General features: G+C 37.2%; 1 protein-coding gene across 7 annotated transcripts in view; it reads left to right on the plus strand.

Annotated features, from left to right (window-relative positions):
• Window positions 1–15,974, plus strand: part of PPP1R13B (protein phosphatase 1 regulatory subunit 13B) — a 69,001-nt gene that overhangs the window by 42,732 nt on the left and 10,295 nt on the right. For 4 of the 7 annotated variants that reach the window (XM_027887482.1, XM_027887484.1, XM_027887483.1 and 1 more), the window contains exons 5-10: window positions 7,911–8,012; window positions 9,033–9,207; window positions 9,598–9,794; window positions 11,280–11,444; window positions 12,238–12,418; window positions 14,082–14,237. In XM_027887482.1, coding sequence (XP_027743283.1) covers window positions 7,911–8,012; window positions 9,033–9,207; window positions 9,598–9,794; window positions 11,280–11,444; window positions 12,238–12,418; window positions 14,082–14,237 — 976 coding nt within the window. The remainder of the gene's footprint in view (window positions 1–7,910; window positions 8,013–9,032; window positions 9,208–9,597; window positions 9,795–11,279; window positions 11,445–12,237; window positions 12,419–14,081; window positions 14,238–15,974) is intronic. The other 3 variants (XM_027887481.1, XM_027887486.1, XM_027887485.1) reach the window with 3 other exon arrangements.

Consider the following 15,974-nt stretch of genomic DNA (forward strand, 5'->3'; position numbering starts at 1 on the left):
ATGAGGTTAATATTTTAATTCAAGTCAGCTACTGGATATTTTAGCCACTAAAGTTAATATAAACATTTCTGTGGCTGTTTAAAAGTGGCTGCAAAGACAAGGAAGAAAGTAGTGCTTTAAATAAATAAGTTTCAGATACTACTTTTCTAGAAGTAATTTATAAGCAGTCTATTTCAGATGTAGCAGATATTCAATATATGCTTAAATCCATTTCTAATGTTGAAAATCTATTTTAACTTTGTTTTCAATTTTTGTTAAATTCTGTCTTTTCTAGCTGTTCTGGACAAAATAGGGGACAGTCTCACTTGTGAGATCTCTAAGAAAGCAATATAGGAAGACAGGAAATCTGGAGTCTGCTTATGCTGAATAGACAGAAAACATTTTATTATAGAGTGACTTACAAGCATCAGCAAGTTGGAGGAACTGCTAATAAGATAGTGTAGATTGAGAGATGCTAAGATTTTATCAGCTATAGATAATGTGAAATTTTTCAGCAAACTATGATACAGCTAAAGTGTGTTTATTTGTAGAAACTGTTAGTGTGTTTATTTGCACAGTACAATAATATTTTATAAGAACATTTTGGAGTAAAGTTACTCAATTCCATTTGTAATGTTAACTTCAGGATTATATGATTATCAGGAGATAGCACATCCTAGGTAGATTTTCCTTTAATTCCCAATATTCTGGGTGCCTTTTCTAGGTTTAATTAGCTTGTTCATTTCCATTAAGCTAAAAAAAGGCACGTGCTATTGTCATTGGATTCTTTAAAATGGATTTCTGCTATCGGCATGTTTCTGACCCAATTAAAAAAAATGCAAGGCAGAGCTGTGGATAAAGCCACTAAACTGGAAATAATGTCATCCATGTCGAGATCAGCAAAAACTCAGTCTCAGTTTAAATAAAACCAGATACTTTCTTTTGTCTTTATGGCATTACACGTGCATTTTCACAAAGGATTTTCAAGTTGTCTTCATTGTGCATCGCACTAAGATCGGGTTTTATTGAAAATGTCAAAAGTCTACTAAAATTCTTAAATTTGGTGATATATAGGGTCAGTGTGTTTCAGAAATATAGGAAGATCTTAATCAATAATCTTCAGCTCATTCTTGCATTCTCCTCCTATAGACTTTGGGTAGCACAAGGAGGCCACATACTTTTCTTATAATTTTGATACAGAATTGGTGTAATGAACTCCCCTATTTTCCACCTGTTTTCCACATCACTACTGCTGTGCTGGGGACAGTTACCCAAAGTGTGTGTTGGATATCCGTACCAGCAACCTTTAAGGCTTTGTTGCCAACTGAGTTGCTAAAGCACCCCCCAAACTTTGTTACTTTGAATGAGGCTTCTGCTGCTCAAGCCTAAATTACCACTGGAGGACTGGGAAATCTTTTGCTAGATTCAGCAGACACAGCAAGCTGTTTCTTTCCTCCCTGCTCTGGCAGTTTAGAGTTGTTCAGTCAGAGTTGTTCTCCCTTTGCTGCACAGAGGAGGAAATGCAGGAATGGCCCACAGAGGTGAGATATCCTTGGTTTGGGGAGGCTGAGAACTGTCAAGAGACCTGATCCCAATCTGGAATTCACTGGCTGGGGAGCACTCCAACCTACCCCTGCTCATTTTATGGTTGTCATTCTGCTTTATTCTGCAAAAATGCTCATTTATGTAATATACTTCACTCCCTTTTTGTCCAGGCACTTGTATACCTAGTTCCAGACCTGTCAGTTCTGTTTGTCATGTAGCTCTGTAGATTTCTGGGGCTTGACAGCCCTACAAAGGTAAATTCTTACTCTGGAGATAAGTTTTGTATTCCCTCCTGTGCCCTAGGAGGTAAGAGTGACTGAAAACTGCTATAGATTATGGAAAGCTGAGTCTTTCAGTATCTGCAAAAAAAGCCAAAGTATTTACTTTGCATTTCTATGTAGCTATTTTAAGCCTTCTCAGGAGCAACTCACAGTTCCTTTTCTGGCCTCTGCTGTCCCTCTCCTCTTAGGGTGGTGAAGATGTTTTAGTTTTGCCATGGCAAAAGTGTCTCCTTAATGAATCCCACATGGGAGTTGCTGCTTTGATTTTTCTCTGTTTCAGTTTCTGCCTCTAATAGTAGTGTGTTTTTTGGTTGGTGGTATTATTTTGCTTTGGTTTGGTTTTTTTCGTTGTTTTTTGTTTGGTTTTTGTTTTTTGTTTGGGTTTGTTTTGTTTGTTTGGCTAAAAAGGCCTTATCTGTACTACAGTTTTGGAATGGCAGTCTATGTGAAAAATAAAGTGTAGTTGGACTGCAGGTGGGATATATGCTGTGCTGTCTTCAGTAGCTGCTCTGTTTTGATTTTTAATAAATTAATAGGTGGTTGAAAGTAGAAGCAGAAAAACTTTCTGGGTTGTTCTTTTGCTGAAATCAGGCTGAAGTCAGAACCAGCCCTTCTGGGCTCCGCAGTAAAAGCTAAGGCATTGACTCTCTACGTGCCAGTTGATTAGATTTTATTCAAGTTATGTTGCACCTTGGCAATTGGTGGTTTAACCTCACCTGAATGTCTCGCTGTGGCAAGAGAGCAGAGTAGAACAAAGTACAAAAAGAGAAATATTAAATGAGGGAGTAAGGATGGAGGTGATGGGAGTGAATGAGAGGAAGAAGACTAGAAAACGTGTGAGAGAGAGTTCACTGAACATGGTTTGAGTGTACAAGACTATGCATAGGAACAGTGAAGCTTGGCCAGTTTCAGGAGGCTGGAGGTACTTGAACCTGTGGTTCCTGGTGGAGGGCTTTGGGAAAGGAACTAAAGATTTGTGTGGGAGATGGGTGTGAACGCCTCTCTTAAAAAGAAGGAAGCAATAGATAAGGGAAGTTGATGACATGGTGGTTCTTACAAACCTAGAAAAAGATCCGAAGAGATAACGTACAGGAAATGATTGGTAAATTCTTGTACTACTCTGCTTTTCTTTTGTGTTTAATTGGTCACAGTTTGCTTTACACTGGCTGTTTGAGTGGCTGGGTGTTGCCGAACCTAAACATGAGACTGCCAGTCATTATGGTGGCTCGTAAATATTGGTTGTTTTCCTTTAAAGATCTTCTGAAATCTTAACAGTCTCAGGTGGGTGTTTGGTGTATGATTTCATTGTTATTCTCAAAGTAACTCTGTTCTTACTAGTGCGAACTTGGAAAATTATCGGAAATAAGTATCTTCATGGGTTAAACATGGAGGTAAAGAAATGCATAAAATCAGACCACATCCCAATTATCATCTTTTTACAAATCATCTGTTCAAAAGGTTGGTCTCATGGGGTTTTTATTTTAATATTGACATAATTAGATTCCTCTTAAAAGAGAGTTTTCTGATGGGAGTAAAGGCAAAAAACCACTGGAATCTGCCCTTATTGCTTACAGCTGCCCTTGACTGCAGTATATCCTGCTTGTCAAAGAAATATGTTGAGTTCAGGTGCAATTTTTCATTTACCATTGAGAGTTTCCAATGAGTAAGCCATTCATAATAGCCCAGAAGTATGTAGACTGAGGTGTTTGTGATACTAAACATAACAGCATAGAAAGGAAGGAGGAATAAGAAAATGAATTTTCAGAGTGACAAGACTAATATGTAGAAATAAATATTAAAGGAGGTTCCTTTCCTTAATTAAATGCCTAAGGTATGATTGGTTTTGAATCTGCTTGTAAACTGGTTCCCAAACTATTTAATTACTGCTGTACCATTCATCTCACCTGTCTCAAAAATATTAATCATCAAATGGTAAAATATTAGCTTGTAGTAGGAGGATGATGTCAGAAGCTGAAACTCCAGTTCATTACAAATTCTATCTTTCGTCATGCCCTTTTAAACTGCAGTTAAACAAAGTAAATACAATTTTTTTAAGATTCTTGTCAATATTAAGGGATTGGTGAATATAGGTGTAAATGATTCTTGTCTATATGAGACATACATACTTCCTTAGTGCCGGATAGTGCAGTGTTTGCTCTATAGCATTTCGTTTAGGAATTCATCTCTGTGTAAATGCTCCTGTGAATCAATGAAAAGAAATTTACTATTCAGCAAAACTGTCTCCTTTGATGTATCACCGTGTAGCAAATGAATCTGTGGAATCTGGAGGAGTAGGTATTTGTAGTGGCTTTTTAGTACCTCCTTCAGAAGTCAGTTCTGTAGGAGGTCGGTTTCCCTTGCTGCAGGAGAAAGGAGGAGGTCTGGACCTTGAATGTGATAGGCTCGTGTTTGTTATGAGAGGTGAGTGTCTTACTCCGTGGATGGAATTGTTCATAACCAGTATGAACAGCACAAACGTAAGAATCTGAGAAACCAACAGCCTCATTAAAGAACTGAAAATGCAGCACTGTCTTTGCCTTACATAGCCTGGAGTTCTGAAGAAGGACTGAGACTGACATTTTTCAGTGGTGGTGTTTGCATACAGATTATTGCAAGCAGACTCAACTAATATGAGATGCTCTAGACTGATTTAACTAGATCTCAATAAGAGAAAGATACAGTGTTTTTCATGCTGGTTCAGAAATGATGCTGTCCTGTTTTGGAGACCTGAAACCAGCAACAGTCTGTCTAAAAATAATTGACTTGATGCCAAAGAGGAATTCTACTCAGTCTGTTTACTGCTTTTGCCATGTGGATGAAAAGGAACAAGCTGCGAGTGAAGTTACAGGTTCGGTGCTACGTTTCCTCAGCTCTCTCTTTGCTTTCCTAAGTATGGTGTAGCTCTTGGAAGTGAAAGGAACACTTTACTGGTATTCAGTGAGGTGAACATTAAAATATTTCTCATAGGGCATTGGTATTTAACTGGTTAATTATTTCTGTTTCCCATGTTCTTGTGCTTTGCCATCTATGAAAGGTTTTTAGACATTACACTTTCTAAATGGAACATTTGACAGTAGTTAATAGCTTCTTCAAGGAGATGCTAATATTTGCATTAATCTTATAATTAATCTTCTATATTTTACATGATACAAAATAATGTAGTACTTTTTCCAGGCGTAATAAGATATACTTTCAAGTAGGCCTGTTTAAAGCAGTAAAATTGAGGTTTTGGATTAATCAAGGTTAGGGTTTGTTTTCTTTTTTCCTGATGCTTTTACAAACCACTTTCTTATTGTCATTGTTCATTCCAGATTATACTACCCATTTAGAAAATCTGCTTTTCACTTGGTGAAATGGCTTTTTCATTTTGAAATATGCACAACCCATATAGAGATACTACTTTTTGAGTCTGGCTATGTTTTTAACAAGATTTCTTAGCAGAATAACACATCTTTCCATTTCTTTAGACAGTTATACTCAAAATTACTAGTGGAAATAGGACGTTGTTAACTTAAACTGGTAATCAAAGCAGAAAGAAGGGAAGCATTGGGAAAACTTTACATTATCTGATGCAAGTTATGTATTTCTGAGAGAGCACATGTATATTAAGAAAAATCCAATCAATCCACACACACACTCCCCCTTTAACTTTTAAAATCACTGATCCAGAGGGAAGCCTTCATGCCATTCTGAGCCTCGTGGAAGAATTGCCTGCCAAACGCAGCAGAAGCAGATGTAGAGGTTTATTTTTTTTCCTGGCAGTTGGTCATGCCAAAGGAAGTCAGCAGAGCCTGAACATGTTTTGGGAGCAGCGTCTGGTTTTTCTGTGTTACTTTCTTGTCTCAAGTAAGCACATTTGGTTTGTGGATGGCACTCGGCAAAGCTTCCTTACTTTCTTAGCCAATTAGTGCCTTTCAGTCAGTAATTAAGAATAAAATGTCTCTCTTGGTGGCCACAAGTGCATACAAGTTATTTGACTGTAGAGAATATTGGGAAGGACTCTTCATAAGTCATGCTAATAAAAGTACACACTTCTAAGTTCAATGTGTGTTGTTTTTTTTTTTAATAACTGTGTTCACTAACAAAATGTTAAAATAGAAAATTAATGTTTTGAGTGGACTTTAACCTTTCAAATTACTTCTCTACTATAAATAGTTTTCATTATTGTTGACTAGTAAGACAAGTTTCAGTTGTAGTATCCAGTAAGATTTATAATTTTGCTTCATAATTTATTCATTTGGAAATGTTCAAACAGGGATTAACTTCATCTAAACGTTTTAGCTGGCATGTCTTTATCATGCCAAGATGCAGCAGCTTTAAAGATAGCAATCCGATATTAATTCAGGTAGCAGAAAAACCAGCAAAACCCAACAAAAAAAACAAACCAACAAAAACCCCAAAGAGAAATCAGTTAAAACAAATAGTATTTTCTTTTCCTGAATGAAGCTTAAAGAAATAGTTTTGTATTATGCATTGGTTGGAGAACTGATACTTATTGATATAGAAATCAGGTGCAGAAATATGAAAAAAAAGTCATTTAAAATGGTTGAGATACTGTAATATCAGCAAGATATTAGAGGAGAATTGTACTTTTCTTAGGTGAAGTACAAGTATTACAGGGAGATGTGTCAGACAAGATCATTGGAAGTCAGTAGGGTGGTCCCAGAAAAGTGGAGCAGCTAAATCAGCTTTCCTCTGGGATCATGTGTGATCAGAACTACTATCTGATGTGTGATTGATTTGGGGGTGTGGGGGGCAAGTTTGTTTGTTTGTTTTTTTTTTAACTGTATGTCCATAAACATTTAGACTCCATTCCATTTTGTAAACAATAATTTGAAACAGTTTTATTTATCAATATATCAAAACCATTTAATCATCTTTTCTTTTTTTCAACAGTATTGACTATATTGGGGACAGGAAGTGATGTAATTTTTATTTGGTTTACTAATCGTGTAGTCATGTAGTTTGGTGAAAATACTGTGTTGCTTACTGAATTTTTAGAGTGTGGTAGTCCAGCTTTTACGTTGGTCCAATAAATTGACTGAATTGCATGTTAAGACTTTGAAGCAGATGTTGGGCTGCTCTGAACTTTGCAGCATAATTTTTCAAAGACCAGTATTTTCTTTCTGTGGAAGTTCTGAAGGGGTGGTTAAAATGTGCAGTTCTAAGGTTATGAGTTTTGGTTTCCCGGTATCTGGGAAGTGCCAGCTTCTGGAATCTCTCTTGTTACACTGCACTCTCCTTCTCAGCACTGCATAGGAAAAAGTGTGGTTGAAGTACTTTGATGTATAGATGTAAACTATATTTGTTGATAGAACTATAAATACACTGAAACAATGCATTCGTTTTTTAAAACGCATGAGATTTGGTTGCACACGTGAATTTTAAATAATTTTCATCAGTCGCCTCTCTATTTTATTTTGTAAATTATGTATTAGTTTTGAAATGCAAAAGGAGTGATAAAGCTTTCTACATCTTGCGTTCAAAGTAATGACCACTTACTTATCCAAGGGGGATTAACTTTACTTTGCTTCACTTTGAACAGACTCTTTTTCACAAATTCTTACTTTAAATGCTCCAGTATGTCAGAAATTTCACCATCTTTGGATGTGAGCTTAGTGAGCCTTTATATAAAGGTTCTCACATGGTCTTGTCCTGCACTAGGTAAATAACGTGAACAAGCACTTAACGCTCCCAAGGCAGTTACACTGAAAATGTTAGAAAAGGAAAGAAGCTTCAGATTGCTGTACTGCTTAAAATACCTCCTTGCATGTGTTTCTCATGTGCCATACCAGGACTGTGTGCCAATGCTAGCAAACATCTGAACAGAGCAGCGTTAAATGTAGGATAAGAGCTTTTTTTTTCTTCTTGTTTCACCTCTTAGTATTTTCTTCTTCCATTCACTTTTTGCTTTTTCTGCCCCTAATCAGTCTGTGTCCCTCCTCTCTGCTCTGAGGTTTCTTTTTCATAGGTGTCCATCATTATTCTTCCTCTGAGGACCAGGGAGGAGGCTTAAGCTTTCCTCTGAGGAGTGGGGAATTAGCTTGTATCATCAGAACACTTAATATACATCAACACATTAATGTAAAATTTTCTGGTTTGCAGGTTGGGAATCCACGTGTTGAGCTCACTCTTTCTGAACTGCAAGATATGGCTGCCCGACAACAGCAGCAGATTGAAAATCAGCAGCAAATGTTGGTTGCTAAGGTAATAATTATATACAGATCATCATAAATACCCATTTTCTTCAACATATGCAAGCATAAGTTTCATGGAGAGAGAAAAACACACTAATTCATTTCAGATAAGCTCAAGAAATAGCTCGAGAAATCCATTTTACCAAAATAATCTTAGGCTAGGCAATGCACAGTCTTTTGGTGTAAATGGTACTATAGCAACCTGTGTGTCTTTATAAAAATACTGTGAGGGTTTGTCACTTTGGTTTGGCCCCCTTCATGGTCTTTGGCAGACCAGGCTTGACTCTGTGCTCATCTTTAGCAGCTCATTCGCTCCAGTGCAGTAATAGTGGTGTGAGGTAAGAATATACCCAATTCATAAATATTCATGTATTACATTTCCCAAGTCTCCCAGATGTAAGAATCCAAGTGTGGGGACTGGCTTTAATGGTTTTGACATTGTTTGAAGTGTGTTGTAATACATAATATACCTTGGATGCTTGGACCACCTAGGAATCAACCTAATGATTCTGTTGTTCTTTCTTGGTGGAAAAGTATTAAAAAAGGACAATTTTCTTTGTGGGCCTAGCAGAAAGACTGTTATTTAGAAGTGGAACATTATCTTACAGCAGCTTGTTTAAAATGGTCTGCTGGACGTATTTTTGTCATCTTTGAGAAGCTGGATAACAGCACTGGAAATTTATTTTGCAACAGCAAGAAAACTGTTAGTAGTGTCAGGAAAGGAATACCAGAGGAAGCTTCACAGATGTGTTTGAATGAGTGTTCAAACTAGGGTTACATTTGCATATGTATGTAAATATGATATTTTTGGTCTAAGAAAATCTTGAATCTCTGCTCTGAAACAGATTTTGTTAACTTGATGTTAAAGAGTTTTTCTAGGCCTGACACATATCTTAACTACATCCAACCTTTTCTGATTTGTGGAAGTAAAAACCTCATTGTAGCGATAGGTTTTTCTACATTAAAATGTTGCGGTTTTTTTAAATAAATGGGTAACAGGTACCTCTTGTCTAAAACCTCATATTGTCAGGAACAACGTCTGCGTTACCTGAAGCAGCAGGAACGTCGGCAGCAGCAGTCTGTTTCTGAGAGTGAAAAGCTCCAAAAACTTAAAGAACGTGTTGAAACCCAGGAGACAAAGCTGAAAAAAATCCGTGCCATGAGAGGACAAGTGGACTACAGCAAGATCATGAATGGCAATCTGTGTATGTGGAATTCTTAATTCATTTTGTTTACTGTTCACGGCATGAGTGGCAAATAATGCTACAATTGCTAGTCAGTATAGCATTGAAGCAGGATTTCAGATAGAATGTGGGTTTTTTGTCTTACAGGGGGTGCTGTGTGTCCATGAAATTTGTACATGGCAGAACTTTTTGTTTGTTTTATGTAGTCAAACATTAAATCAGAATAAGTGCTCTCTAACTACAAGGAAATATTACAGTGTTAGCAAATTTGCAACATGTACTTCATATTTGCCTGCATATACTAGATTTAAAGCTAGTGTGTTGTATTTTCTAGTACTTGTAGAATTAAAAACTTGACAACTTCTGCTTTCTTTAATTGTTTTTTTGTTATTTTTATCTTGTTAATTTTAGCAACTGAAATTGAGCATATAAGTGCCATGTTCCAGGAAAAGCAGCAGGAGCTGCAGGCTGCAGTGTTAAAAGTGGATCAACTTACCCAGCAACTGGAGGATTTAAGGAAAGGAAAACTGAATGGGTTTCAGTCTTACAATGGACAGATGACAGGGCCTGCGGCAGTAGAATTAAAAAAGTTGTATCAAGAGCTACAGGTAAGTAACCGAAAGATGCTATTTGGATTGTAACTGCAGATTTTAAAAAGTTGCATTACTGCTCTTATGGGTGGCCATTTGGTTCCGTTACATCTCATAAAAGTATTGTATTGGAATGCTCTTAATGTGTGAAGTTGTAGCTGGCATATAACCCTTTTCAAAAAGAACTTCATTAGCTTTATAACTGTTTTTCTTGTTTCTTTATCATATAATGATGCAAACTGTGCAAATGTTCTGAAGGGCATTTTTCAGCCCCTACTACAGAAATACTGAATGTTCACATAATCTATTATTTGTGTTAATTTCTATCAAAAATTGTTTTAGAAAATAATTTTGGTACTTTTCTATTTTGTAGTTATCACATGAGTAATGAAATATTCAGTTCACATTTGAAATTTTGTGTGCTAGCAGATCAGGATTTTAAGAACTCTTTTTAATTTACTCATGTACTTTATTGTGATCAAGGCAGCAGCTCTAATTTATTTAATATTTTTAAATTAATTTTAATTTCAAAATTAGTCTAGCTCATTTCTTTACATGAGCAAATACAACATGCAAATGAGTCCATCCCGTTATCATGGATTAGTATTAAGGGTCCTTTTTCTCTCTTTTTCCCCTTTCCCCATTTATACAATGCATATCTGCTTTTGAGTATTTCTAAGTGCAGAGATGCTCAATAGATAAAGATTTTTCTCTTGTGCTTCACAATGACCTCATATGTGTTTATCAAGACTTAAATTTGCCTCAGGTGTCTTTTGCATGTAACATTACCGTGAAAATTGGAACACTGAGACAATGTCAGAGTTATTGAAGGTATGAAAAAAGGCCAATGGCAAAGCAAGAGAAATAATTACAAAGAGTGTCATGGTTGATTTAAACTATAAAGGTAATCCATCTTCTAATCTGCTGGAAACCTGCTGTGAAGGTTTCAGTTTAATCCCCATGCAGAGAGAAAAATCTGTGCCCAGTCCCTGCACTCACAGTTCAGTCAACCTCCCTTCCAGACAGCGAGAAGCTTTGTGTGGAACTGGAAGTACAGTCAATAGGATAATTTTTGTGATATGTTTTCCATCACTTAGTTTTCATGATAGACAAACTGTCTTGGTTAAACCTAACTTTTAGCAAACATTTTCTGTGACTTAATTTTTCACAGTAGAATTCTGTTCTGAAATATCTTTATGCCTAATTCCTCAATCCATTTCCTATAAACGGATGCAATCTGTATGTATTTAATAGGCATCCAGTAGGGTTTTTTGAGGACATTCTTTTGCTGTTTTCTTCTAAGAGTTGTTTTTGGTTGCAAATGCTAACTTGACAGGATGTGTGGAAGCATAAATTAGAGATGCCAGAACAAGTTGCTGATCCAAGTTGCTTTGGGTTTTTTAACACTGTATTAAAAATCAACTTGCCAACAGACAGAATGAAGTAACTGTCCTAACAAGTGCTTTTTTTCCTTTTTTTTTTTTTCCTGTTTGCTTTTTGAAGATCCGTAACAGGCTTAACCAGGAGCAGAACTCCAAGCTTCAGCAGCAGAAAGAACTCCTGAACAAACGCAATATGGAGGTGGCTATGATGGACAAGCGAATCAACGAGCTCCGTGAACGACTGTACAAGAAAAAAGTTGAGGCACGTCAAAAAGAAAACATTCCTGTAAGATAAACTGTTAAAAGGGCCACAATTCAGTATATCAAGGGCCTATAAAAACTACATAGAATCTCACTTTTTCCCAGTCAAGCAATACAGTTACATCTAAAGAACCTATGCTAAAAGTAGCAGGCTTCTTAAAACTATATTTTAAGGTTTCCCATAGATATCCAAAAACTGTTAGACACAATATGTTTCCTTTTATTTTTCTTTATGGCACAGACATATTAAAATGATAGATATATTAAAAATCAGAGCAGCTTATATTTCTAGGAAGGAACTGTGCACTGTGTTTCAAAGCAGGAATGCATAAAAGAATTGGGTTTTATAAAATACAGTATGGAAAATGGGTAAAAACAGAAGTGGCCTGATAAAATTAGTCACAGTAGTTGTCTTTAAAAGGAAGGACTGGAGACATCAGTTCTGGATTTCCATATGTATTCCTACCTGGAGGTATTGCTTTTAAAGAAAAAAGCCGACATAAATACTTGATAATTTAAGAACTCATTTTAAACCATTTCCCTAAAAAAGTTGCAGTGAAAGAGACCTGACAGAGATAAAGGTTTCTGCAAGAGTTGTATGTGCTGCGACTAAGAAATATAGTTTTCGAGGTGCTGGTTTTAAGGAATAAAATTTGTGCTTTCTACTACTCTTACCTTTTTGTAGAAGCATGGAGTATGATAACTTAATTATTAATGCGTTTTAGCTACAGTGCTTGGTAAGTTTAGACATCCTTGTCTGTGCACAAGGGCCTGGATTAAGTGGGCATTCACGTTTCAATTTGTCTGATTGGTTTTAGTTGAATCGTATTAATGGAACTTCATCACCCCAGTCATCCTTGAGTGCTTCAGGAAGGGTGGCAGCAGTAGGACCTTACATCCAAGTTCCAAGCGCTGGCACTTACGCTGTACCAGTAGATCCAGTTAAACCACAGTCTCTCACCATTGCTTCAAACTCAACACATGGAAGATCAAAATCCGGTAAGTACTTGTGGGATGTGTATTAATACGTATGGTTTGAAAAGGGGTAATAAAGAAAAGGAGTCATCTTAGAAGACCCAGTGTTGACATCATCTCTGTAGTGGAAGGGGCAGGTTTTAGATGTCTCGATCCTGTTCTGGGAATTGGATCGATCATTTGGTATGTGATATTTTTGCCTCTTTCCATGATTTTTTCTTACGAGGTTGAATGTTTTATTTGAAATTTTATTGTCTGCTACACTCTAAAAGGGAGCACATGTTCCTTCACAGATTGTATGTTGTGTTTTTAATGGTTTTTCCATTAGCTGGTGTTTGGATATAATAATGAAATCAGCTTTGTGGCAAACTGTATTATAAACAACTGCTCACAATATGTTGCTTTTTGTCAAGTAAAACAAAGTTAGTGAGCAAGTAAAAATAATATTACTTCTCAGAAGGAGACTAAATAAGGAAACAGAATAAAACTTTGTGAGGTTTTTACTCCAGCTATGAGAACTTGTGATGCTTAAAGCACTTCTGAAATGAAATAACTTTAATATTGGTGCTGTTTACTTGTTTCTGCCTTACTTGGTGAAGAAGCTTCCCCTCCAGAGGACTCCCTAGAACTTTGTCCAAATTGGCTCCCATGTCTCCAATAACTATTATTATTATTACTATTATTATTAAATTTACGTTGGAAACTGAAGAAAGTAGGTCATGATATTTATGCCTTAAGTTCTCCATTCTGGCAAGTTTCACCTCTCTGCTCACATCTTGGCAAAATCAGAATTCTTAAGAAATGGTTAGCTAGGAAAACATGCATGATACAAATAAAAATGCATGATCCCAATGGTCTAACCACAGGACTTAGTTTACCTGGTGTCCTAGGAGAGATCAAAAATGAGGTAAGGAATGACCAGTAGACCAAAGCTTCTGCAATATTTACATACATTCAAGTACTTAAAACTGAATACTCCAGCAAAATTTGCAGCATGCTTCCAGATGGGGAGGAAGAGATGGAGGGAAGACACTCTGAACCTCTCAGTAGGAAAGAACGTCAGAAATGCCCCCCAAAAAACCCCAAGGATAAGAAGTGAAATTGTCCAAACAGAACTTAAAAAGAGACCCCAGTCTTTTCCATTGATATTAGTGATTTAACAATACCTTTATAAGCTAAAGATATTCAAAGGCTGTACAAAAAAACACATCACTGTGGTTTTATGGAAAACATGGAAACACTGAATTGTGGGGTCAAGAGGCAGACTTGCAACAGCTTTGTTTTCAGACATACAGATTGTACTTCTACAAGGACAAGGACATTCATAACTTTTAAGTTCACCAATGAAAAAATAATTCACAATTTTGTAATATCAACATCCCCAGATATACATACCACTTCTAGACCTACCTCAGGACTTTATGATTTTATAAAAGTAATTATTCTGCCTTAGGACTGACTCTGAAGGTACTTGAATGAAGTTCTGTAAAATAGATTTATGTAAGGAGAAGCTTATATAGTACCAGGAAGAAAAGAAATTGAGACTTTGTTTCAACTGTCATGCTTTTATTTCTCATTATCTGAGTGTTCCTGTTCTGATTTTCTCCATTGTCATTGTTATAATTTTTCCACCACTTTTTTTCTTTCTTTTTCTGTGTAACTGGATCTGCCTTGGTGTGCCCGGTAGAGACAGACTGTGGGTGTGTGAAAAAATCTCCAGACACCTGGAAGGTTTCTGATTTAGACATAATAGTGGATCCTATTCTATCACCTCCCACTTCTCTTCAGTCTGCTGTTCACAATGTCATCCGCCTGGCACCTACTCTGTTTGACACCCAGCACTGTGAGTCCGTAGAAGATCTCTGGCTAGCTAAGAACTCAGTTTTTAATATGGTCATCTGAGCTCTTGCATACAGATGCATATTAAACAGCATCTTTAGAACCTGTGTTGTGATCTGGCAGGCAGAAGATGCTGTTGAAATGTAAAATAGTTGAGAAGTTGCTTTTCATCTTTGAAAGAAACAGATCTGCAGCAAATTCATCCCCAGGAGTACTGGAGCAGTGCACCAGGGATGAGTTTTCTTCAGTGAAAAACCTCAATTCTCTAAATGTTATTAGAAAATCTGTGAGTAATCACCAAAGCATGTTTTAATATGTCTCAGATTGGATAGATATATAACATATAGGCTTAGTTTGAGTTACTTGGTGAAAAACTTTGAATATCCTTGTTGCACTGGCTGCAGAGTTGCAATAAAAACTCACTCTGTGCAAATCAATAGTAAAATTTTGCTCCCTTCCTTTGGACTAAAATGTTATACTTGGAGTGGACTTCAGTTGCTGTAGTAAATACCGTGGATCCAGACCTACAAAAATTTTAGGTAAAGTCAGAGAAAACATACAAAACCTTTTGTGTCTGCGTGTCACCGTCTTATTTACGTGAAGCTGAAATACAGCAGGTGTTGGGTTTACAGGAGGCTGGGAAGGGGTACATGTGCAGGAAAAAATAAAGCCAGTTAGCTGGAATGGCTGTGGGGTGGCTGAGAAGCAGGAGCTGGGGACACCTTGTCAGGAGAGTGTTGCAGATGGGACAGAGCACCCAAGGCCTGTTTAGTCTGGCCAAAGATGGCAGAAGGCAAATGCTGTTTGGTTGCCCCCCCTTAGCACCATCAGGCAGCCTCTGGTGCCATACACTGCACTTGCAGATTGCAGCAGCAGCAGCTCCATGAAGTGCTTGGGTTGGGGGAGTACCTGAGAGGTGCACTCATGAAAAATGCTGATTGGAAGGGACACGGAAGATCATCCTGTTCCAACCCTCCTGCCATGGGCAGGGACACCTTCCACTAGACCAGGTTGCTCAGAGCCCCAGCCAGCCTGGCCTTGAACACTTCTAGGGATGGAGCATCCACAACTTCTCAGAGCAACCTGTTCCAGTGTCTCACCATCGTCACAGTGAAGTTAGAGAGGAGAGAGACTGAACTTACTTCCAGTCTGTTATCTCAAAATTTGGGGATGAATGTGCTGACATTTGGAATTCCAGAGATTACAATCTAGAAGAGTGTGGGCTTGAATTTGCAGATAAGATAATTAACTTTGTTGTAACTTCTGCTGTTGTTTCTGGAAGTGTTTTCATCATAACTAAACTTATGGCTCAAGATTCTTTCATGTTTAGCATGAATCAGTTATGACAGCTTTTATTGATCTTCAGATCAAATGTTTTACTGAACTGTAACCTTACTGGAGTTACAGAATGTCATATATTGTGCAATAAATATTCATTCAGTGCACAGTTGGAAAATTTGCCGTTATTTAGGGTCTAAGTGTTTAGAAAGTTATCTTTTTTTGGTCTCACTCTTGATAACCAGATCATTATAACCAGTAACGAACAAAAGCCACAACAGCTTCAGTTCTTGGGTGTTGCCAGTACTGAAGCTGGGCCTCATTACTTCCTGGCAGTTTGCAGAGAAAGTTTGCAGGGAAATCACTGAGAAGTGATTTCTGGACTATCTACTGTGTTGTCAGTGTAAACATTTGCAAGTGTTAACCCTGTTTCAAGGGCTACTCAAGAAAGAGGGTAAGGCTC

Source organism: Empidonax traillii, unplaced genomic scaffold (genome assembly GCF_003031625.1).
Source record: "Empidonax traillii isolate 1590-97213 ecotype Southwest subspecies unplaced genomic scaffold, ASM303162v1 scaffold213:size761030, whole genome shotgun sequence".
Lineage (NCBI taxonomy): Eukaryota > Metazoa > Chordata > Aves > Passeriformes > Tyrannidae > Empidonax > Empidonax traillii.